Source organism: Typopeltis vanoorti, chromosome 17 (genome assembly GCF_054136105.1).
Source record: "Typopeltis vanoorti isolate ZY-2024b chromosome 17, IOZ_Tvanoo_1.0, whole genome shotgun sequence".
NCBI classification, from domain to species: Eukaryota; Metazoa; Arthropoda; class Arachnida; order Uropygi; family Thelyphonidae; genus Typopeltis; species Typopeltis vanoorti.
Window position 1 is genome coordinate 85,128,632 of NC_143565.1, and position 26,431 is coordinate 85,155,062.

At 37.1% G+C, this 26,431-nt stretch overlaps 1 protein-coding gene across 3 annotated transcripts in view; it reads right to left on the minus strand.

Annotated features, from left to right (window-relative positions):
- The window catches only part of FucT6 (alpha-(1,6)-fucosyltransferase 8), a 160,140-nt gene that overhangs the window by 23,268 nt on the left and 110,441 nt on the right, over positions 1–26,431 (minus strand). For all 3 annotated transcript variants that reach the window (XM_090407764.1, XM_090407763.1, XM_090407762.1), the window contains 2 exons: positions 26,100–26,276; positions 8,405–8,555 (listed from right to left, as the gene is read on the minus strand). In XM_090407764.1, the coding sequence (XP_090263890.1) occupies positions 8,405–8,555; positions 26,100–26,276 (328 nt within the window). The remainder of the gene's footprint in view (positions 1–8,404; positions 8,556–26,099; positions 26,277–26,431) is intronic.

Here is a 26,431-nt window from a genome sequence, read left to right on the forward strand (position 1 = left end):
GGAAATGAATCTGGTTGCAGATGGAACGAAGATGACATAACTGTGAAGTGAATGAAAGATTCTGGGAGGTCTGTCTTGTTTTATGTACATAATCTATTTTTCAACAACCATGATTTTTAATTTTGTTGCTTGAGCTGAAAATGGGAGGGACAAGAAATATACAGTAATACATTCCTTATGCCATACCTGTGGAGAATTTCAAAAACCCAACTCCTCTACAAAAACTTGACTTGGTGTTCCCTTACATACCACTACAAGCTTCCCACCAAGCACAAGCACACCTGGCAGAAAGATTATTATTATCATCATCATTAAATTCCTGCCATGTACCCTCAAGGAGTGTATAGGATATGATAGTACAACATGAAAAAAATTACATCATTACTAACTTCCTATCTACAATTTTCCTCCAAATCAGTCTGTTACTTGTCAAGACTCCAACCTTATCAGCTCTTATATTTCTATCGTCTAAGGCACTTTGTACCATATCAATCCACCTATATCTTGGTCTTCCTCTGGGTCATTTTGCTGCCAACCTGGCAGAGAACACTTGTTTTGCTAATCTTTCCTTGCCCATTCTGTTTAAGTGACCATACCACCTGAGATTAGCTCTGCTAACGCATTCCTGGATGCTAACAATGTCAAGTTCTTTCCTAATATCCTCGTTTTTAATATGATATTGCCATTGATGCCATTTGTTCACGCCTATAATCTTTCTCAGAATTCTCATATCTGCGGTCTCTAGTTTTTGGTCAAGTGTTTTACTTCTGACCCAACTCTCAGATCCATAAGTTAAAACTAGTTTGAACACTGTCTTCTATACAGCTAATTTAGTGTTCTGACTAATCTCTCTCTTATTCCATATGAATTTATTCAATTGACTTCCCACCATACCATACCAGCTTTGCTGATTCTGTTGTCTATTTCTATATTTAATTTACCATCTTCAGTAAAAATCGTGCCTAAGTAGCTGAAACGTTTTACTTGTTCCACAGGTTCTCCATTCACAACACAGTTGACATTTTCAATGATTCTGCCTATTTTCATTGTCTTTGTCTTTTTAATGCTGACCTTCATACCATATCTATGACAACAGTTACTCATTTTAGTGAGAGAATCTTGCAGACTTGTAGCGGATTTATTTAGAAGTATAACATCATCCCCATAAAGCAAAGAGATGAAATTAACATCTCCAATTTTGATATCATGTTTAATACCACTTTCCTTCATAATGTGATCCATATAGATAATGAATAACAGAGGGGATAATGTACATTCTTGTCTCACACCACATTTAACATTAAACCATCTTCCTGTACTTCCTTCAATTCTAACTACTGATTTACAACTCGAAGACTAAGTATTGCTTGATATAATGCACCATTGACACCATATAACTGTAGCGTATTGAATAGCTTCTCTCTTGGCACCTTGTCATATGCCTTTTCCAAATCGACAAAACTTAAATACAGATCTTTGTTATATTCACATGCTTTCTCAACTATTTGTCATAAAGTGAAGATCTGATCCTGACAGCCTCTATTTGACCTGAATCCGGCTTGTTCTTCACCAAGCTTTTCTTCCACAATTCTTCTCAACGTTTCTCAAGTATACTTGCATAAATCTTGCCAGGAACACTCAGTAGGGAAATACCTCTGTAATTCTCACATTCAGTTTTATTTCCCATTTTACATATGGGTACTATGAGAGCTCTACTCCAATCATCGGGAATTCGTCCCTCTGTCCAGGCTTTCTGAACTATGCAGTGCACCCACTGTAAGACTCTTATACCACCATACTTCAGCATTTCTGGTCGAATATCATCTACTCCTGCTGCCTTTCCACATTTCAAGCCTTTGATGGCTTTTTCTACTTCAAGTATGGATATGTATTCCTACCTGCATGCCTGGTCAGTGTTTTTTACCACTGTGCTGCCATCACTGCTTGTTTCATTTAGCAGTTTTACAAAGTAATTACTCCATACTTCGAGGATATCTTTTTCTCCAGTTTTCATGTCACCTTTATCATCTCTAACTCCTATTACAGCACTCTTTCCTCCATTCTTAAGATTCTTCAACAACCTCCAGAATATTTTGCCACCTTCTTGATATTTATTTTCTATATTCTTACCAAAGTCCTCCCATGACTTTTTTTTAGCTAGTTTTACACAGTGTTTAGCTTTCTTACATTTGTCTCTGTATTCTCTAAGAGCACAAGCTGAATTATTTGCCAGGAACTTTTGATATGCTTTCTTCTTTTCCTTCACTGCCTCTTTAACTTCCTGTGTCTACCATGGAGTTCTAATTTTTCTATCCTTGCAGACAACTTCATCACATGTCTCTCTGGCTGAATCAATCAGGGTTTTCTTCAAGGCTTGCCACTGAATCTCCACGGTTTGGTTCCTGTTCTCAAATTCTTTCATTTTTTCTTCAATAATCTTTGTGTATTTTAGTCTACAGTTCACATCTGAGAGCTGCTCAACTTTTATTCGCTTCAAAACTTTCTTACATGTTATTCTTTTCAATATGAAATTCTATTTTATTCTGCTCAAGACTAAATAGTGATCACTTCCAATTTCAAATCCTCTGTACACTCTGGTGTCCTGCAGCAGGGAGAAAACATCACTATCAACAATAACATAATCAATGAGACTTTTCTTATTCCTTGCCTCTTCTCTCCATGTGAATTTGTGCACATTTTTATGTTGGAACATGGTGTTAGTAATAACCAGTCCATGTCCTGAGCAGAAATCCAACAGATATCTGCCATTATTATTAGTTTTGTTCTTTTCTCCAAATTTTCCCAAAATATTTCTGTATATCTCACAATCATTTCCTACTCTGCTATTTAGATCCCCAACAAGGACCAACTTTTCCTTTTTTCATTGTGTCAGTTGCTTTTTCTAAAACCTCAAAAGATTCCTCCACTTCTACCTTAGTAGAACCTTCTGTAGGACCATAGGCACAAATAAGTCTCATTGTCCAGTTCCACATTCTCATATTAGCCCACATTACTCTACTTGAGACTGAGTGCCATTTAAGAAGATTAGCCTTGTATTTTGTGTTGAATACTATGGCTACTCCTTCTTTTCCTTCATTGTCATTGCCTGAATATAAAATTTTGTATTTATTGCTTAGAAAGATCTCACCAGTTTTGGTCTTTTTTGTTTCAGTCACCCCTATTATGTCTATCTGGTACTTATCTAATTTCTCAGCTAGCTCCATTTCTTTGCCATTCAGGCTTCTTATGTTGATAGTACCAATCTTTAACTCTGGTGATGTTGAGTTGGGGTGTGTTTTCAGATTTGTTCCAGTAGCTGACTTTTCGCTGTTCGCCCTGGTTCCCTGGCAAAAACAACGGGGGCCTTGTTTAACCGGGCAATGCCCAAGTTGGCATGAAATTTTGTAATGTTGTGCCATCATTTTTTTTTATTTTGGTTTACCAATAAGAATACAATTTGGTCGGCTAAATCCCAAATTGCCAACCCATCCTCGTTCGTTCAGTATTCAAGTAGATACCCAACAGGGTGCACCACAAGAATGTGAGGATTGGACATTAGGTCAGAAGCCCTAGTCGGTTCTCCGCATTCCCTTAATGGCTATGTGTTCCTCTTACAGCTTTGACCCTTAAGCACCCCAAGATTGTTATTATTATTATTATATATATATATATATATATATATATATATATATATATATATATATATATATATATACACATACATACATACATCTTCAAGGCCCACCTTTCCTAATTGGGTTGTGGGAGCAACAGCTGCAAGAGGAACTTCCAATGGTCACGATCCTCTGCCACCAAGCTCAGGTGTTCTGGTGGGATTCCCAAACGTGTCCACCCAAGGTTTTGGATATAATCTATCCAGTGAGTCCTTGGCCTTCCAGGTCGCCTCCCACCCTCTGGTTTGGCAAAGAGGGCCTGCTGAGGGAGCCTCTCTTGTGGCATTCTGACCAGGTGCCCGTACCAACACAACTGTGATCTCTCAACACGGAGAAGCAGTGGTTGAGTATTGAGGTTTCCCGAATTGCAGAGCTTCTGACTCTGTCGAGTCTTGTCAGCCCCACAACCCCTCGAAGGAACCTCCTCATTTCAGCCGCTTGGATTCGTGTACGCATTCTTTCAGTCATTACCCAACTCTCATGAGCATAGGTGAGGATGGGGACATAGACTGTATTGAAGACAGCCAGCTTTGCCTTCTGGCTTAACTCTCGCTTCAATATTACCGAACGGCCAAGCTCCCGCAATATTGAGCTTGCTAAGCCAATTCGAGTATCTAGCTCTACGTCCCATTTTCCATCATTCGTGAATATAGACCCAAGGTATTTAAACTTCTCCACCTGCCTCATTGGGACTCCACTTACATTTAGAGTGCACTGGGATGGTTATCTTGAGACCTCAAATGTTTCAGTTTTGGCCGCACTGATCTTCATTCCGGCATCTGCACAAATAGCTACAAACCTATCCAAGGTCCGCTGGAGGTCATCTCTGGAAGAGCTAAGCAGAACTAGGTCATCTGCAAAAAGCAGACGTCGAATGCTACATCTTCCAATTCTGACATACTCACTACCTCGGCTGTGCCTATCAATCCAATCACAAAACTCTGGGCATTCATACAGGGACTTGATGGCAGCTAATAGTTGGCCATCCACTCCTGTACTACTTGCCAAAGCTTATCCCGAGGAACCCCGATCATATGCCTTCTCCAAGTCCACAAAACATGTGTAGACATTCTTGGCATATTCCCAAGATTTCTCAAAGACTTGCCTTAAAGTGAAAATTTGGTCAGTTGTGCTTCTACCAGGATGAAAGCCACATTGTTCTTCCTGGAACTTTGACTCAACTATGCTCCTGCACCGTCTTTCCAAGCACTTAGCATAAACTTTCCCAGGCAGGCTGAGCAGAGAGAGAGATGCCACGATAGTTACTGCAATCCTTCTGATCTCCCTTCTTTAAGACTGGTATTATTATGCCTGTCTGCCATTGCTTTGGTGCTCGCCCAGATGTGGCCTGACACACTCGAGTCAGCCAGAAAACACCGTCTCAATTTAAGGCTTTTAGCATTTCGGGCCGAATTTCATCATCACCAGCAGCCTTGCCCGATTTTATTGCTAAATGGACCTCTTCTGCTGTGAGACTAGTCATTGCCCCGATCTGCACCTCTTGGATGTTCACAACTGCTGGGCCACCTGGGTTAAGAAGGCTCTCAAAGTATTCCCTCCATCTATGGAGGAAATCCTTCTTGGTTGTTAAAAGTGCACCATCAGAGGCCTTAATTGCCCTTGCTGTGCACAATTTCCTCCCTCGAAGGTGGCAGATGGTCTGCCAGAATACTTTGTTTGCATTTGCATAGGATGAGTCTAATCTTTCTCCAAAGGATTCCCAAGCCTTCTGCTTTGCTGTCTTTACTGCCTCAGCAGCAGCTTTTCGTGCCTCAGCATCTCAGGTGACCTGACTCTAAGCCATATTAGGTAGGACTCCTTTTTTGCCCAGACAGTTTTTTGAGCTTCTTGGTTCCATCAAGGTGTTCTTTTCTCACTGCCTGTTGTCATGCCGAGTCACTTTCTGCCACATCATGAGAGTGCAGAGGCAGTGACAGCTGTTCTGAACAGCTTCCACTCCTCCTCAACATCTGCAGTATGCTTGGGAGTCTCTTTGAACCTGGAGGAAATGTCATCTGCAAAATTCTTCCTCACAGCCTCATTTTCCAATGTCTCCTATTTCATGCGGTATAGCTGCTTAGGCCTACCAGCATTGATGGTAGCATCTGGTTTCTGAAGCCGTAGAGTGCACACAATAAGGTGGTGATCGTTGACAGTTCTGCCCCTCTTCTCACACGAACATCCAACACTGAGGAAAATAGGTCTGCTGAGACTATAAAGTAGTCAATCAGAGACCTTTGTTCTAGTGTATCCCTGTACCAGGTATACTTATGGACTTCTCGGTGCTGGAAGAAGGTATTCATTATGGACAAGCTGTTAGTACAGCAGAAGTCCAATAATTTCAACCCATTCGTGTTAAGGTCAGGGGCACCGTTCCTCCCAACCACACCCCTCCATGTCTGGTCATCTGTTCCAACATGTGCATTGAAGTCACCCATTAGCAGAACTGATTCCATGTCTGCCACCCTGTCAAAAGCAGCATCCACTTCCTCTAGGAAGGCAGAGTATTCTGACTCCAGATTAGGTGCATAGGCTTGCATCACAGCCAAATCATGGTTTTTCATCTGAAGCCTTAACACACATACCCATCCCCCCAATGGGATCCACTCAGCAACACAGTCTGACAGTTTGGGGCTTGTGAGTATCCCCACACCCAGCTGAGCAGACATCGTCAGGCTCACACCAGAGTAGTAGAGCTTCCACCCCTTATCCAGGTTGACAGTTCCAGAGCCTCTCCTCTTGGTCGAAAAAAGCTCGACTAAGTCTAGCCGTTAGCGCTTGGCTTCCTCAACCAGTTCCAACTCCTTCCCTGTCAAAGAGAAGATGTTCCAGTTGCCTAAAGCCATAGTCTGGTGCCGCTGTCGTTGCCATTTCTGTCCTTTTGCAGAACCATTTCTTTGCGCTGCCCCTAAACACCTCCCCAAACGGGTAGCGGGCCCATTGATGGAGTTTCCTCTAGCAGAGTGCTGAGGAGTGGTGTCTAAGGGAGACTGTAACATATTTTTCGAACGGATCCCTCTGCCTAAAACCCGAACGTGTCTCTTGGTAACCCACGTGATGGACGATGCAGTATGAACATTTTTTGATGGCCTGATCATGTTACAGTGTTTGATAATGTCCTGTTAGCACAAGACGAAATGACACAGCAAAATAGGAAAGATTCCCTTCGAATACTCTAATAGCATTCGGGGGAAGGAGCAAGAAGAGAAGAAAGAAAGAAGCAAGGGAGGAAGAGGAGGGACCAGTCTACAGATAATATAACAGATGTATATTACATGAAGTAAGGCATGGTCCAGCATCAGGTACCTCAGGTTTGCCATGCCCATAGTCACTAAAGTGAGCCCCTGAGGAATATATATATATTACCTGAAAGCATCTGAAACCATTAGATTCAGTTTATGATACTCTTTAGAGACTGGTCTGTACTCTCAGAAAGGAGAAATGGAGAAAAGCAAACTAGGTTTTCTTCTAAAATCCAAACATAACTTTTGGCTGCTTCAAATTTTCTGTAAGTTAAGAGGTAGTATTACCATGGGCAATAAAACTCATATACCACTAAGTGATGCCCGGTACCACAAGGGATGGATAATGCACCTCAATCTTGCCTACATTAATTCACTGCAAAATAGTTTCCTCCAAGGTGATGGTTTAATGACTATTGGCTATACATACAGGGTTACTAATAGACCAACTGATGTGAAAGAGAATTTGGCTGCTGACTGACTAACTGGACTTCAGTGAAGGCATACTCCACGCTGTGGTGAAGTGAACATTAGTTCCATCAATGTTTTACACTTCTGAGGTTTAGCCAAAGATATGTAATCATGGAATCTATCTTGCTATCTTAAGAAGATGGCCTGGTTAGCTTAGCTGCAGATTGAACCCTGCCATGAGCATGGATATTTGCGATTGTCTTTAGGTGGGAGATGAATTACATTGCCCAGTGTTGCTTTTTTTTCAAGCAACTTTAGGAAGCCTGAAGTTGCTGAAAAAAAAAGTTCTATGTTTGGTCTCTAGAGTAGGGGGTTCTGGACCAGGTAAAAATATATATAAAATTAATAAAAAGAGAAGAAAAAAATCCTTAGTCCTCCGATGGTATGAATGTACTACAGGTTTATAAAAACTCTTTCATGAGTGCAAGCCACATAAAAAAACGTCTCTAGCCACTCCCAATTTAGTACAACAATGCTGGTTACAAAAGGGAGTCCAAGTCCAACATTATAGCTGAGATTTAGAAAGTGCAATTAAAGTACATGCAGTGAAATGAATCCAGGATAAGGCAGATGACTGGTGATGTACTGCATGGCTCAGTACTTAGTCCACATCTATTTAATTTGGGTTTTGATGTATGAAAGTAAAGAGCAAGCCATCAATTTCAAGTTTACTGAAAAAAATTGAGAAAGATAATTTACTTTTACTCCCCCTCCCCTGATTTCTAAGATAAACATGATTTCTAGCATGAAGATGCTAGACATGCTGAGTTGCTTCTTTGAATGTTATCAAAGCATTAGCAAAGTAACAGAGTCATATGGAAAGCTATAGATAAATGGAATGGAACAAAGTTCTTCCAAGCAATTTTAAATAGAAAATAAGGGAAAAATGGGTTGCTCATGATAGTGATAGAATCAGTTAATTAACTTAAAATTCATGACATTCTAAGGTTTTAGACATGCATGGCATGTCTAAAACCTTAAATCCTTATTAAACAGACTATTCTGAATACTGCTTACCTGAGAAGAGAAGGTACAAACTAAGTAATCACATTTTGACAGCATGTGAATATCTAAAATTACACCTCTTAAAGAATCTGTAGAATACCGGTTACCAATTGATGCACTCTTTGCTATATTAGAATCTCCTAGGAAGATATAACTAGGATATCTAAATAATGAAAGAAAAAAATGATGCAAGAAAATTGACTAGCCAGTAATGTACATCATACAAAATTAAAATTTATAATACATTCACTGGAATTATCTGAAATAGTGGTATAAATTTACTATAATGGGGGGGGGGGGGGGATTAATCTTTTGCACCAACTTTTAGTGTCTAGGGGTTTTCACTTGTATAAAGTCTGAGCAATTTCAAACTGTAACTTGTTTGCTTCATCTGTGTGTAAATCTCTGATACCTTTTCAAATTTATAACCCAGATGATATGGATAGAGGTGCACAGGAGTTGAACAATGTCAAAATACCTTTGTTCTAATATTTCAAACTTATGAATCATTCTACATTTACAATTTAAATGTGCCCATCAGGTGAGGATAAAAACATTCTAGAGATTAAGTCAAAATATTTTTGGCTAAGATTGTTTTTTTAAGGAGATTTTAAGTGCCTTTTAAATAATGCTAGATAATTTGAGCACCATTTAAAAAGAACGAATGCACAAGGCAATTCTGTAGAGCTACCATCAAGGTATTTTATGATTAACGTATTAATGATTCTATGAATGTATTGATGATATAATACATTCACTAAGGAACAACAAATCCCCAGGAATAGGCAAAATCCCTGTCAAGTTACTGAAAGTAGGATGAAAGAAACTAGAAGACAAAAATCTATAAATTGACTTTAACATATTATTATTATTATTAAGGCCTCATATGGAAGAGATACATAAAGAAAGTCTTAGATATTGTATATTACATTATATAAATATTATACATATAACTATAATATATATAGTATATTATATAAATATAAAAATTGCATCTGATTACATACAATTACATCTGTATCCCAAGTTGGGATTGGCAGACCATGCTCTAAATACTCCTTCACAGAGGATCAGATGCAGAAAAACATCTATATTTCATAGAAGTTGTTACAGGTCTGAGAGGTTATTCTTAGAATCAGCATCAGCTACAAAGCATTCACCCAACCTTAACAAATATGGTTGCATTAATTTACCAAAGGTCTGTGAGACTACCATTTTAAGACCTAAGAGCTTTACTTCTCTAAATTAACTTTGTAGTAATGAAGGGGATACAAATCCTTTAATGCCAGTAAAATTACTGGCAGATAAACATCAAAGGATTTGTATCCCCTTCATTATTATTAAGGTTGCCAGAAAAATAGCCTTTTGGCTTTTATTCTAACTTCGTAGCTATCTAACCATAGAAGGTACCATATTGTTTCTGCAGTTACTTAGTTTTGTGCTGTGCGCTTGTCAGTTATCACTGTGCTCTGATGATGATGATGGGAAAAAAACCAGTGAAATATTAGCGAGTTTAATAAATTTTTTTCCTCTTAGTGTTGGTTATACCAATAACAGAGGAAAATTATATGAGAATAGAATATGATCCACTTTAGAATACCAGATAAGCTAGTAAGAATTATAAGGTTAACAATGGAAAATTCAGAAACGCAGATTAAAATACAAAATGATTTAACAGATCCCTTTCCAATAACTCAAGAATTAAAACAAGAACATGGTGTAGCTCCAATACTTTTTTAATCACATTTTGTGTCACAACTTAGCTTTGTAACACATTATTCGAAGGATTGAATAACGATACTAAACACACTAATAAACAATTCAGTGAAGACTGTAGCATATGCAGATGACATTAGCATCATGTCAAGAACCAAACAGAAAGCAGAAGAAATGCATCTGGAACTAGATGCATTCTTAGTCTTATCTCTTATAGACAAGAGATAAGACTAAGAATTAACCACCTTAATGGCCATTATGGATCAAATATGCATCCTCATATGCTTCGTATCCATCATATATTTCAATGTAATATGACTGGTATTACAATTTTAATAAGCACTTTGCATCCATAGTAACTTGGACGTATGTATACGTCCTGGCCAGTAGTGTGGTTAATCAACAAAAATGAATAGGTAGAATCAGTTGAATGATCGTCGTCGTCATCGGGAAGCATCCTCTAGCAAGAGGATTGCAGCAGATGAGCAGCTCTTCTCCATTTCTCTCTGGCTGTAACCTCCATCATTCTTAAACCAGTTCATTCCACAATGTCATTGAATCACTCTCTAATTGGTCTTCCAAGTCTTCTCTTCCCCTAAACTTTCCCTTGTAATATAGTTCTTGTCAAATAGTTAAATGATACAAGTATGATAATTGTCAACCCTGAAATAAAAAAAGTGGAACAATTTATGTATTTAGGAGTGATGATCATTAGCTGACCAAATGAGATGGTGGAAGAACAGAATCGAATACAGAGAAGTAATCAGGCTCTCTCTCTCTCTCATGTCTACTCAGTTCAAAAGATATTTATTGGAAGACTAAAGTAAAAATATATAAATCGATAATTCGTCTGGTTGTTACCTATGGATACGAAACCTGGATAGTAAAGCAAGAGTGGGGAATTTGAGTTCAGCTTTTGAAAGGAAAATCCTTAAAAATATATTTGGACCAGTGAATGATAATGGTCTCTGGAGAATCAGATACAACCATGAGTTATATCAACTTTATAAAGACCCCACAATATCCAGTGTAATCAAGCTCAAAAAGTTGTGGTGGGCAGGACATGTTTTTCTTATGGAAAATGACAGCATTCTTATGAAGACAATCAACAGTAAAATTATCGATAAAAGGCAAAAGGAAAACCTAGAACAAGATGTATAGACACAATTAGTCAAGATAACAACATCATACACCAAACTGCCTAAACTGGAGAAGTAAAGTTTTTGCCAGACAAGATAGGAGGCTATAAAAAATAAACAAGCAAACATTTTTATTTATTTGTTATTATTATTATGTATGGAGTTTCACATGGAGTTCCCTACAAAGAATGAACTATTCTTTGGGCTACAGTTGCTTTTTCAAAATTTAAGTTGCTAACAGGAAAGCATTAGTGTAACTAATGTGAATAATATAATGATGATGTTATTTGTTTACTTTTGTAATACTGACTCTTCTGAATTAATGGAATCAACAGGAATAACTTAATTTGCAGTTGTTTCAAGGAGAAAGTTATTAGAAATATGGAAAAAATATGTGAAGATTGTGGAATAAAATACTGAAAATTATGGAATACAAGATTAAAAATGATAAAAAAAATGTAATAAAAACACAATGGGATAAAAACAGTGAATGAATTCAAAACACGGAAATAATAATTAAAAATATAGTGAAAATCACAAGACAAGACTAATAAATTTACTGAAAAAGAGAGCCAAAAGGCTTCATTTCAGCAATGCAAAATTATTTGAATTAAGTGGATATTGAATCCAACATTATTTCAAAGCCAAATAGAGAAACCACAAGAGTTTCATGACGAATATACTACAGAAGTTTAGGCGAATTTAAGCGTAAGCAAACCTTTCATGACCGGGGGCAACTCGTAGTCAAGGTGGAGTAAGCTCTGATTACTATCCTTAGTATTTCCCATAATATAAAACACATCTCCTAGCGGACATGTATGATGTTATACATTATGGTGGGGGGAGCCACTACCTAGACCGGTTTCGACCTTTATTGAGGTCTTGTCAGTGGGAGCCAGATCCAGATGTAAATACTCAGTTCTGCATCACTTCAACCTGAGTATTTACTTCTGGATCTGGCTCCCACTGACAAGACCAAAATAAAGTTTGAAACCAGTCTGGTAGTGGCCCGTCCCCATAACGTATAACATCATACATGTCCGCTAGGACATGTGTTTTACATTATGGGAAATACTAAGGATAGTGATCAGAGCTTACTCCACTTTTACTGCGAGTTGCCCCTGTCATGAAAGGTTTCCTTATGCAATGATTCGCCAAACCTTCTATAGTGTCTATATTCGGCATGAAACTCTTGTAGTTTCTCTATGCAGCTTTGAAATAATTTTGGATTCAATATCCACTTAATTTGAATAATTTTGCATCGCCGAAGTCAAGCCTTTTTTTAGCAACTCATATGGTAAAATATAAGTTCTGCATCACTTCAACCTGATTATTTACATCTGGGTCTGGCTCTCACTGATGAGACCTCAATGGAAGTCGAAAGCAGTTTGGGTCTGGCTCCGAGAAGCTCTGCTTGGGAATAGGTTTTTGCCTGTCTCTGAGTGGGGCCACCGCTGAGATTATGGCTCTGCTTGAAGGTGGGGTGAGCCTGCCACTGGGTAGAGCCAATGCTGAGAAGTTCTTCTCGGTGACAGGGTGAGCCTGTCACTGAGTGGAACAACCCTGAGCTGGGCGATCTTCTGGGATCGTCTAATTTTTAGAGCCCGCTTCACCTATACAAAGGTCGAAACCGGTCTCGGTAGTGCCCCCCCCCCCATAATGCATAACATCATACATGTCTGCTAGGAGATGTGTTTTATATTATGATTATTAAAGAACACATAAGTCCACAGTAATAACTTTTAATTAATAAATAAGGTACAGATATGTCATACTAAAACTAATAGTACATCTTCAGTGTTACAGATAGGAATGGAATACAAGTAACGAACATTCGGTGGATCACCTATTAAAATACATTGTTGTCGCGAGCTAAGAAATGAAAGAAATTAATAAATAATTAATATTTAAGATAATTGATTTTTTAATGATTACATAAAATAAAAGTCTCCCAGATCTTCGAGAGAGAGAGAGAGAGAGGGACAATCATTTTGATTTAAATTCGGTCGGTGTAAAATAGCTTCACAACTTTCTTTAAAGAGGCGTTCATATTTGAACCTACATCTATGAAGGAGAATAGCTTTATCCCACTGGATATTATGGGTGGTGGTAATAATGTGTTGTGCTAGACCAGACTTCTGAGGTTTGTTGTAATCAATATAATATTGATGTTCTTTAATTATTTTTTTCCACAGAACGGCCAGTTTGTCCAAAATAAGAAACATTGCATTCACATGGTATTGGGTAAAAGCCAGCCAAAGATAGAGATGACAGTTTATCTTTTGTAGAAAAGAATAAGGAAGAAATTTTGTTGATAGGAATATATGTGGGAATCAATTGATACTTTTTTAAAACAATACCTATAGGTTCTGAGATTTCTGGAATGTAGGGGATTGGAACTCTGCAGACTGTTGAAGAAACCTTAGGTATTGGAACATAAGATTCAATTATCTTTATTTACAATTTTAAAAAAGTACCAATTGATTCCCACGTATATTCCTATCAACAAAATTTCTTCCTTATTCCCTTCTACAAAAGATAAACTGTCATCTCTATCTTTGGCTGGCGTTTACCAAATATCATGTGAATGCGATGTTTCTTATTTTGGATAAACTGGCCGTTCTGTGGAAAAAATAATTAAAGAACATCAATATTATATTGATTACAACAAACCTCAGAAGTCTGGTCTAGCACAACACAGTATTACCACTACCCATAATATCCAGTGGGATAAAGCTATTCTCCTTCCTAGATGTAGGTTCAAATATGAATGCCTCTTTAAAGAAAGTTGTGAAGCTATTTTACACCGACCGAATTTAAATCAAAATGATTCTCTCTCTCTCTCTCGAAGATCTGGGAGACTTTTATTTTATGTAATCATTAAAAAAAACAATTATCTTAAATATTAATTATTTATTAATTTCTTTCATTTCCTAGCTCATGACAACAACGTATTTTAATAGGTGATCCACCGAATGTTCGTTACTTGTATTCCATTCCTATCTGTTTGTAACACTGAAGATGTACTTAAATATAAAGAGCCAATAGGCTTCATTTTGGCAATATAAACATAAATTAAGGGGATATTAAATCCCACATTGTTTTAAAATCGAATACGAAACTCAAAGATTGGAATCAGAGAGTTTCATGCCGAATATAGTAAACTATAAAAGTATCAGCGATTACTAGTGTGAGCTAATGCAAGTAGTTCTAGTACATAGTACAATACCAGGCAACTCGCAGCAAAGGTGGTAAAGTTCTGATCGCTATTCTTGGTATTTTCCATAATGTAAAAACACATTTCCTAGGAAATGTATGCTGTTATTACATTATGGCGGGAGGTCACTACCCAGACCGGTTTCAGCATTTTTTGAGGCTTCATCAGTGAGCAGCTAGACCAAATTAATACCAAAGGGTATAGCGAAATTATAACCTCCTGCCATAATGTAATAACAGCATACATTTCCTAGGATATGTGTTTTTACATTATGGAAAATACCAAGAATAGCGATCAGAACTTTACTACCTTTGCTGCGAGTTGCCTGGTATTGTACCACGTACTAGGACTACTTGCATTAGCTCACGCGAGTAATCGCCGATACTTTTATAGTTTAATATATTCGGCATGAAACTCTCTGATTCCAATCTTTGGTTTCATATTCGGTTTTAAAACAATGTGGGATTTAATATCCCCTGAAGATGTACTATTAGTTTTAGTATGAAATATCTGTAGCTTATTTATTAATTAAAAGTTATTACTATGGACTTATGTGTTCTTTAATAATTATACTATGCCACAGGTTCCTCTAAAACTAAGTATGTTTTACACTATTGGAAATACTAAGGATAGTGATCAGAGCATACTCCACCTTTACTACGAGTTTCCCCCCTGTCATAAAAGGTTTGCTTACGCTTGGATCCACCGAAACTTCTATAGTTTCTATATTCGGCATGAAACTCTTGTAGTTTCTATATTCGGCATGAAACTCTTGTAGTTTCTCTATTCGGCTTTGAAATAATGTTGGATTCAATATCCACTTAATTTGACTCATAAATTTATTTTGTTTAAAAAAATATTTTTTAACCAACTCTAAAGCATACTGAAAATATAAGTGTATAAAATTTAAATTTAAAAATAATGTTACAGAATCAATTTAATATAAAAAGGTGAATGAAATGACATTTCTTTACAAAGTGAAAGGTCATTTCACTTTGTAATTTCAGGTACTGGCCTACTTCAGAAATGTGGAAGATGTTTAGCAGTGTGTCCTTATATAGCCTGTATCTCAGTGACTCTGTACTATTCTGATTAGCAGAGAGTTCTGCATTCCTGTTTTTTTTTAATTACATTTCAACCATTTCAACCAGAGATGAGCTCTGGTATTTCCTCCTGATCTCCCATTATTTTCTGTAGAACCTCTCCAACATTGATTCCATAACAATCCCCTTACTAACTTGTAGGTCTCTATCATATCTCCCCTCTTCCTGCTGTCCACCAGAATCTGCAAATTGCATTTTCTCAATCGTTCCTCATACTTGACATTCCAGAAACTACCTTAGTCAGTCACCTCTGGACCCTTTCCAATATCTCTTCATCCTTCTGAAAACCAGGTGACCAAATTTGGGCATAATAGTCCATGGGTGGCCCATCCAAAGCCTTATAAAACAGAACAAGAATCTCCCTACTTCTATAAGTCAGTGTCCTCCACATCATTCCCAGAAACCTTTGTGTTCACAATTTTGGCTATGTGTCCCCTAAATTTCAGATCCTTATCCACTATCACCCCAGATCTCTTATTTCCTCCACCTCCAACAATATATCCTCACCAAGCATAAATTCTGCATCCCATCTTTGTTATCCAAATTTTAAAACCTCACATTTTGCAACATTGAACTCACATCCCCATTCCTGTGCCCAATCATTCAATTTATTTAAGTCTTCATGTAAGGCCACAACATAAAATTATAAAATAAGCTTTTTTTGTAACGTTTTTGTGTCACGTTTTTTGTCAAGTTATTTGAAACGTTTTGAAACTCAAGGTCTATCCTGAGTGTCGAGTCTTCAAAATTCGAGTCATCAGAATTCAAGGAGAACCGGTCTACCAGTCCGGAACTTGGGGGGATAGGGCAACACCAGGGGAGACCCCTTTCAAGTCTTCAAAATTCCAGTCATTAGAATTCAAGGAGAACTGGCCTACCAGTCTGGAACTCGAGTGGCGTTGGTGCAGGGAAGCGCAGAGCCCCCCCCCCTCTTTCGAGTCATCAGAATTCAATGAGAACTGGCCTATCAGTCTGGAACTCGGGGGGGGGGGGGGGGGGGGGGGGGGGGGCAGAGCAGGCACCTGGGGGAAGCGCAGATCCCCCCCCCGAGTCTTCAAAATTCGATTCATTAGAATTCAATGAGAAGCAGCCTACCAGTCCGGAACTGGGGGGGGGGGGGGGGCATTGGCGGCAGAACCCCCCTAGTAAATATATAATAATATATAGCATTATTATATATGTCTACTACACAAGCTCCTTTAAAATGCAAACAGCTTTAACAATATTAAAATTATTTTCTCCATTTTAACCTTGACATTAAGGTTGTCTTTGAGAATGTATCATCATCATCATCAAATTCCTGCCATGTACCCTCAAGGGGTGTATAGGATATGATAGTACTACATGAAAAAATTACATCATTACTAACTTCCTATCTACAATTTTCCTCCAAATCAGTCTGTTACTTGTCAAGACTCCAACCTTATCAGCTCTTATATTTCTATCGTCTAAGGCACTTTGTACCATATCAATCCACCTATATCTTGGTCTTCCTCTGGGTCGTTTTGATGCCAACCTGGCAGAGAACACTTGTTTTGCTAATCTTTCCTCGCCCATTCTGTTTAAGTGACCATACCACCTGAGATTAGCTCTGCTAATGCATTCCTGGATGCTGACAATGTCAAGTTCTTTCCTAATATCCTCGTTTTTAATATGATATTGCCATTGATGCCATCTGTTCACGCCTATAATCTTTCTCAGGATTCTCATATCTGTGGTCTCTAGTCTTTGGTCAAGTGTTTTACTTCTGACCCAGCTCTCAGATCCATAAATTAAAACTGGTCTGAAAACTGTCTTGTATACAGCTAATTTAGTGTTCCGACTAATTTCTCTTTTATTCCATATGAATTTATTCAATCGACTTCTCACCATACCAACTTTGCTGATTCTGTTGTCTATTTCTATATTTAATTTACCATCTTCAGTAAAAATCATGCCTAAATAGCTGAAATGTTTTACTTGTTCCACAGGTTCTCCATTCACAACACAGTTGACATTTTCAATGATTCTGCCTATTTTCATTGTCTTTGTCTTTTTATTGCTGACCTTCATACCATATCTATCACAACAACTATTCAATTTAGTTAGAGAATCCTGCAGACTTGTAGCGGATTTATTTAGAAGTATAACATCATCTGCATAAAGCAAAGAGCTGACATTAACATCTCCAATTTTGATATGTTTAATACCACTTTCCTTCATAATGTGATCCATATAGATAATGAATAACAGAGGGGATAATGTACATCCTTGTCTCACACCAGATTTAACATTAAACCATCTTCCTGTACTTCCTTCAATTCTAACTACTGATTTACAACTCGAAGACTAAGTATTGCTTGATATAATGCACCATTGACACCATATAACTGTAGCGTATCGAATAGCTTCTCTCTTGGCACCTTGTCATATGCCTTTTCCAAATCGACAAAACTTAAATACAGATTTCTGTTATATTCTCATGCTTTCTCAACTATTTGTCGTAAAGTGAAGATCTGATTCTGACAGCCTCTATTTGGCCTGAATCTAGCTTGTTCTTCACCAAGCTTTTCTTCCACAATTCTTCTCAATCGTTTCTCAAGTATACTTGCATAGATCTTGCCAGGAACACTCAGTAGGGAAATACCTCTGTAATTCTCACATTCAGTTTTATTTCCCATTTTACATATGGGTACTATGAGAGCTCTACTCCAATCATCGGGAATTCGTCCCTCTGTCTGGCTTTCTGAACTATGCAGTGCAGCCACTGTAAGACTCTTATACCACCATACTTCAGCATTTCTGGTCGAATATCATCTACTCCTGCTGCCTTTCCACATTTCAAGCCTTTGATGGCTTTTTCTACTTCAAGTATGGATATGTATTCCTGACTGCATGCCTGGTCAGTGTTTTTTTACCACTGTGCTGTCATCACTGCTTGTTTCATTTAGCAGTTTTTCAAAGTAATTACTCCATACTTCAAGGATATCTTTTTCTCCCATTTTTATGTCACCTTTATTATCTCTAATTCTTTTTACAGCACTCTTTCCTCAATTCCTAAGCTTCTTCAACAACCTCCAGAATATTTTGCCACCTTCTTGATATTTATTTTCTATATTCTTGCCAAAGTCCTCCCATGACTTTTGTTTAGTTAGTTTTACACAGTGTTTAGCATTCTTGCATTTGTCTCTATATTCTCTAAGAGCATAAGCTGACTTATTTGACAGGAACTTCTGATATGGTTTCTTCTTTTCCTTCACTGCCTCTTTAACTTCCTGTGTCCACCAGGGAGTTCTAATTTTTTTATCCTTACAGACAACCTCATCACATGCCTCTCTGGCAAAATCAATCAATGTTTTCTTCAGAGTTTGCCACTGAATCTCCAAGGTTTGATTCCTGTTCTCAAACTCTTTCATTTTTTCTTCAATAATATTTGTGTATTTTAGTCTGCAGTTCACACAGTTCACATCTGAGAGCTGCTCAACTTTTATTCGCTTTAAAACTTTCTTACATGTTATTCTTTTCAATATGAAATTCAATTTTATCCTGCTCAAGACTAAATAGTGATCACTTCCAATTTCAAATCCTCTGTACATTCTGGTGTCCTGCACCAGGGAGAAAACATCACTATCAACAATAACATAGTCAATGAGACTCTTCTTATTCCTAGCCTCTTCTCTTCATGTGAATTTGTGCACATTTTTATGTTGGAACATGGTGTTAGTAATAACCAGTCCATGTCCTGAGCAGAAATCCAACAGATATCTGCCATTATTGTTAGTTTTGCTCTTTTCTCCAAATTTTTCCAAAATATTTTTGTATGTCTCACAATCATTTCCAACTCTGCTATTTAGATCCCAAACAAGGACTAACTTTTAATTTTTCATTGTGTCAGTTGCTTTTCTAAAGCCTCAAAAAATTCCTCCACTTCTACCTTAGTAGAACCTTCTGTGGGACCATAGGCACAAATAAGTCTCATTGTGCAGTTCCCATTTCTCATATTTGCCCACATTACTCTACTTGAGACTGACTGCCATTCAAGATTAGCCTCGTATTTTGTGTTGAATACTATGGCTACTCCTTCTTTTCCTTGATTGTCATTGCCTGAATATAACATTTTGTATTTATTGCTCAGAAAGATCTCACCAGTTTTTGTCTTTTACATACACTAATTAATTCAAGTATTTGCTTCAAATTTATCAAATCATTTCTTTATGCTATAAGTTACAAAAAGAAATGATGTAATGGTAAAAGCTGATAGGCTGAAAAAGTTACCATGTCAACTTCAGATCACTAACTTCTCTGATATCTTTGTTTCTTCTCTCCTTCTTCACCATTGCCACCTGCCCATTTTTAATGAGTATTCCTACTTTCTTTATACTTTAGTGATAAATGAACACCTACATTATTTCCACTGGACTCGCAATGAAATCTGGTATCATGTTGCTTTCTAGGCACCATTTTAGAAATTTAGGCAGTTAATGAACTTAGATATATGTATTTTTGCTTCCTTGAGTAGTTGCATTACTTGTGGGGTCCTCAAGTCCATAGATGAAATCATTACTTTCAGTTGCATTGAAAGTAATGATTTTCATTACACAGTGGACAGAACTCTTTATATCAAATTTATAGAATCAACTATCATTTTGAGATAAATAACTTTAACAAAATTATCCTCTTCATTTTTGCCTATAAAGGTCATCTTCAAGTACACATACACACACACTACATTATAAGAAGTTTTATTGTCGTAAGTTGCATTGTGTCTATACTAATTAACCTAGCTTGACTGCCTCTTGTGGTCCTGGCTCTTATGACCTCTTATGGATCATTTTCTACTTCTGTCAACAGAAAACCAACTTTTACAGGACACTATATTCACAATTCAACTGCTTACCATCCATTTCAAAACCATGACACTCTAAAATCCTTTTCTTAGAACATACAAAATTTGTTCCTCGAAGAATTACTCAAGCAGGAAGTGGAAACTATAAAACAAAAAGCTTTACTAAATGGATACAACCTAAGAATAACAAAAATATTTAACCCCCTTAACCGGCCATAATGTCTATAGATATCCAGCTAAATCTGGATACAATTCTATAACACCTGTTGAATAACATGGATAAGAAGTGCAATTTGGTCTCACTATTTCATCCACCTCGGCCGGTATGGAGTTAACAGCCCTCCTATACAGCATCCAAAGGAAGTCCATATGACTAACATAACTTATATATTAAAGGCATTTCTGAATGCATAGCAAAGATTAGGTAAAAATACAAACTCATCACTATCTTCAAGGCCATCAATCAAATTCACAATCTGTTACCTTCTCCAAAGGACTAACTTTCACCAATGATGCTACCCAATGTAAAACAAGTACCAAGTTCATGCAACCTATCTGACTACAGATAAATAGGAAGATCAACCAAAAAACATTTCTGAACATCAACACCATATCCATGTTATCAAACACCATAAATCTGGCCTAGCACAACATGGAATTGAAACCGCTAGCTATTCTCTCTTATTCCATATAAATTTATTCAGTTGACCTCCTACCATGCCAGTTTTGCTAATTCTGCTGTCTATTTCCAATATTTAATTTACCACCTTCATTAAAAATTGTGCCCAATAGCTGAATATTTTACTTGTTTTATAGGTTCTCCATTCAAAATACATTTGATGTTTTCAGTGTTTCAGTTTATATTTACTGTCTTTATCTTTTTATTATTAATAGCAGTTATTCAATGAATAACAAGCAGTTAATAACAGCTGTTATTCAATTAAGTCAGGGAATTCTGCAAATTTGCTAGATCGACTTAGAAGGATAATATCATCTGCATAAAATAAAGGGCTGAGATTAACATCTCCAGGAGGAAGAAGGATATGAAGTTGAAGATGTGGTTGCAGCAGCATAAGATAATGGAATGCATAAATGTGAGGATGAGGCAGGTAGGAATGGAAATCAGGGTCAGGATCAGGGAAATGGGAGTGGTCAGACCGAAGAGAGAGGTGTGGTATAGCAGCTAGAATGTTGATGCTGGTATAATGGCCTCAAACACACAGTGATTGTTATGTTTATACACAAATGTAAGGAGAAATTGAAACAAGAGAGCTGAGTTTGTTGCACTGATTGAGACGGTATGCCCAAAAATAATTGGAATAAGCAAAACTTGGTTGTCTGGTGAGGATGTGATGTTGGGAATAGAACTAGAAGGACATATAATTTTCCAGAAAGATAGAAATGTGAAAACAGGAGGAGAAGTGCTGTTAATGATTGCAGAGGAATTGTGTCGACAAAGTGTGAAAGTTGATAGTACATGCACAGATTTTGGATCTGTGTGGTGTGAAGTTGAAATAAACAGGTTAATATATATCTGAGAGAATGCTGTTATAGGCCAAGAAATGCAGAGAATACCAATTGTGAAATGTTTAGGCAAATTAGTTGGGAATGTAAAAAGAAGGTGATCCTTCTGTATGGGAACAATGAGAGTGAGTTTGTGGAATTTCTGAGAGATAAGTATCTTAAGCAGCATGCGACTGAAGCAACTAGAGGCTTTAATGTTTTGGATTTGGTGATAACTTCACAAGATGTATTGTTAATGAAGTGTTGACACTGCTGCCAGTTGGTGAGAGTGATCATGAGGTACTTGTTTGAGAAGTGATGAAACAAGAAAAGGTCACTGCCAAAAATGGATACATGTGGAAGTATAAAGCAGGAGATTATAGGAAGCTCTGTAGTAAATTAGCATCAGTACATTGGGTAGATGAGCTGAGCAGAAAAGATGTGGACAATGCATGGAAACTCACAAGGCAGTATCTGACAAAACTAATGTATGACTGCATACTCTTGGTATGCAGTCATATATTGGTTATAAATAGAGTAGGAGTGAAATTAAGCAAGCTATGCCAGAAAAGAAAATGTTATGGAGGAGGTACAAGGCAGTTGGTGCTGATCGGACCCATAAAGTATATATGACGAGTGTGGTAAAAAAAGAAAGGGTGCAGTGTGAGAGGAGATTGGTTGGTCAGGCCAAGGTTAATTCAAGGGAATTTTTCCACTACATGGCAAGCAAGAGGAAGAATAATTATTGCAGATGAACATTTGCAGATAGTCATGACAGCAGACTAATAGCTGTAAAGAATATAGTGGAATTATTGAACAAGCATTTTATCAGCATATATCATACTAGTGTAAATGATGTGATGGAATATATAAAAGAGAGGCAAGTATTAGGAGAATTGGAAGTGAAAGAAACAGAGGTGTATCAGATGTTGGTTGGATTAGATGTGAATAAGGCTGTGGGAAAGGATGACATATCACCACGTATTCATAAGGAATGTGCACCACAGTTGGCTATGCCCCTGACCTGGCTATTTAATGCAAGTCTTGCAGTGGGTAGGGTTCCAAAGGAGTGAAAAGAAGTCAAAATAGTACCACTCCACAAGCATGGTTCAAAGACAGAAGTCTCCAACTATAGGCAGTCAGTATAACTGCAGTTGTGATCAAGGTGTTGGATAGATTGGTAAGGAATAGAATACTGGATTGGGTTGATGGACATAGCATTCTTTAAGATAGTCAGCATGAAGGGCAGGTCTTGTTTTAGAAATTTACTTGCATTTTATGATAAGGTGACAAGTGTGAGACAAGGGAGAATCATATACAGTGATATTCTTAGACGTTGCAAAAGCGTTTGATAGATTACCACATGACAAGTTGGTGTACAAGCTACAGAAGATGGGAATAGATAGTATGTTGGTTAGATCAGAGATTGGATCTCTGAACGATACCAGCAGGTTGTGTATGGTGGAGCAGTGTCTCAAAAAAGGAGGGTAACCAGCACGCCCCAGGGTTCTGTTCTTGGGCCCCTGATGTTTAACTTGTTTGTAAACGATATATCATGTGGACTGACTGGGGATCTTCAGTTATTTTGCTGATGATGCAAAGTTAGGAAGAATTATAAGTAGCACTGCTGATGTTAATTCCCTTCAGGAAGATTTGAATAGACTTTTTACTTGAACAAAAGAGTGGGGTTGTAGTTTCATTATCAATAAGTGCAAAGTGTTGCATTTTGGAGTGCAGAAATATAAGGCTGTGTACTATATGAATGGTGCCATACTGCAGGAAGTGGATGAGATTAGAGATTTGGAAGTGATGCTTGACAGTCAACTGAAGTTTAGGGGGGGCATATTGTTAGTGTTGCAAATGCTGCACATCATAGTGCTGCTATGATAAGAAGTACTTGAACATGTAAGGATAAGGAAGTAGTTGTGCCACTGTATAAGGCACTGGTCAGACCACACTTGGACTAATGTGCTCAGATCTGGTCACCTGGTTTTCAATGTGATGTAGAGACATTGGAGAGGGTGCAGAAGAGACAAGTGACTAAGACAATATCGGGAATGCTGGCTATGGAGAGAGGTTGAAAAAATGTGAATTGCAGAATTTGGTGGATAGAAGGAAGAGAAGTGATATGATAGAGATATTAAAGTTGGTGAGAGGATTTTAACAGATTAATCCAGAGGAGATTATAAAATGAGTATATGGTGAGAGGGGAAGAACCAGAAGTCATTCCTGGAAGTTGTGTAAAAATATGGTGAGAAGGGATGTGAGGAGCAGATTTTTTACATCGAGAATTGTCAGTGATGGAATGCATTACTAGAATGTGTTGTTAATTTAAAGAGTGTTAAAGATTTTAAGATTCTATATGACAAATATGTTGTCAGTTGAATGAACCTCCCACGATTAGTCTGCAAACTCCATGGCGGGTGTAATAATAATAATAATAATTTTGATATCATGTTTAATACCACTTTCCTTTATAATGTAGATGATGATATAGATAATGAATAACAGTGGAGATAATGTACATCCTTATCTCGCACTTGATTTAACATGAAATCATCTTTCTGTACCTCCGTCAATTCTTACTGTGACTTTAAGGATTGATTGATTGATATAATGTCTCATTTGAATCATCTAACTGTCACATTTTGAACAGTTTTTGTCTTGATGCTTTGTCATATGCCTTTTCCAGATCTAAAAAACTTAAATACAGATCGTGTAAAAACTGATTGCGGGGAAAATTCATCAAGAGAAAAAAATCATCACGGGGGAAAACTCGTTGCGAGGAAAATTCATGCCAAAATTTATGTCATCTGCTAATTACATAGCATTTTGACAATCATATCTCATGCCTCCTTTGCAATTGTTTTCCTTACTTTTTTATTTTAAAGTATTTTCTCAACCTTTAATCATAAGTAAAAGAATTAGTGAGCAAAAAAGTGGAAGTGTGAAAAAGATTTGAAAAATAATCTCACTGGAAAAAAAATTTGAAATAATACAGAAAAATGAACAAGGCGAGTCCAGAGCAAAGATAGGACAAGAACACAAAATGAGTGAATCAACTATAAGAGCAATTTTAAGCAAAGCTACTGAATACAAAGAGAAAGGTAAGGCTGCTTCAAGTTCATCATGCATGCAGACCACTCAAAATCAATCTATTATAATGATTGAATTAGAGAGACTTCTTTCTACATGGATTGAAGATTGTAACCAAAAACAGATCTCCCCCCCCCCCACACACACACTAAGCACTGACATTATTAAATCAAAAGAATTAAATCTCTTTGCAACCTTAAAAGAAAGGCCTATCAATGATGAAAAAGAAGAAAAATTCTATGCTAGTGTTGGGTTATTTGAGCATTTCAAAAAAGAGAAATAGTCTACATAATGTTCGCATCACATGTGAAGCTACAAGTGCAGATAAGGAGGTGGCTGCAAATTATCCAGAGATTTTGAAGAAAATTGTGGAAGAAGGGAATTATTGCGACCAACAAATATTTAATGTCGATGAAACCAGCCTTTCTTGGAAGCAAATGCCTTCCAAGACTCTAGTTAAATCAGAGAAATCTCAGCCAGGTTATAAAGTCACAAATTTGAATGAAATTACTGCTAGCAATATGCAAGCTATTTGGGAGCACATTCTTCCACATTGTGCAAATGATTTTAGAGGCTTTTCAAATGAAATGGTTAACGTTGTTGAGGAAATTGCCAACATCAGGCATGAACTGGGTTTTGATGAAATTGACAATGATAATGTCCAAGAGGTAATTAAATCTCATTCTGAGTAATTGAGTGATTCTGACCTGCTAAATTTAGATGCACAGCAGGAAGAAAATTTAACCACTGACAGTCAGCCAAAAGAGATTTCACAGAAACAATTTGAAAATATTTTTTGTACAATCGTAGTTTTTAAGAAGCAATGACTCTGATGAAAAGAAAAGAAGTAAAATTTGCAGAAGAGTAAAAAAGGCAATAGAGCCATACCATCAGTTGTATGAAAGAAAGAAACAGAATTCCTGCCAAACTATTAGCTCAATTCTTTGTTAAGAAGTAGAATAATAAATTTATATTCTGAATATGTTTTACTGTCTTTCAGCTTCATGGTTTTCCTTTAACTAGGCCCTGAGACATACCCTAATTCTTTTATAAAAAAATTAAGGATCAAAAAAAGAAATTTGAGGAACGAATTATATAACTAACTCACTTCTTTCTGCTTTCCAGTAAGAGAGAGGGATCATCTGTAGCAAGATAGACATGACGCTGTGCTACTGGACCTTTTAGTTCTAGCTGCTTAAAATACTCTTCAACAAATTCCATGTATTCCTCTATTCCATGGAAGGATGCTTCTGTTCCAATTTTATCTGTTCTTCTCACATGTATGCTATAAAATAATGAAAATTAATATCCAGAATAATTTTTCTCATTGGAAAGATACAATAATCAAATATGGTTTTCATATTAATTTAAAACATATTATTCAATAAATACCTTGTTTGATTTGATTTATATGATGCCAAAATTGATAAGCATTTAATT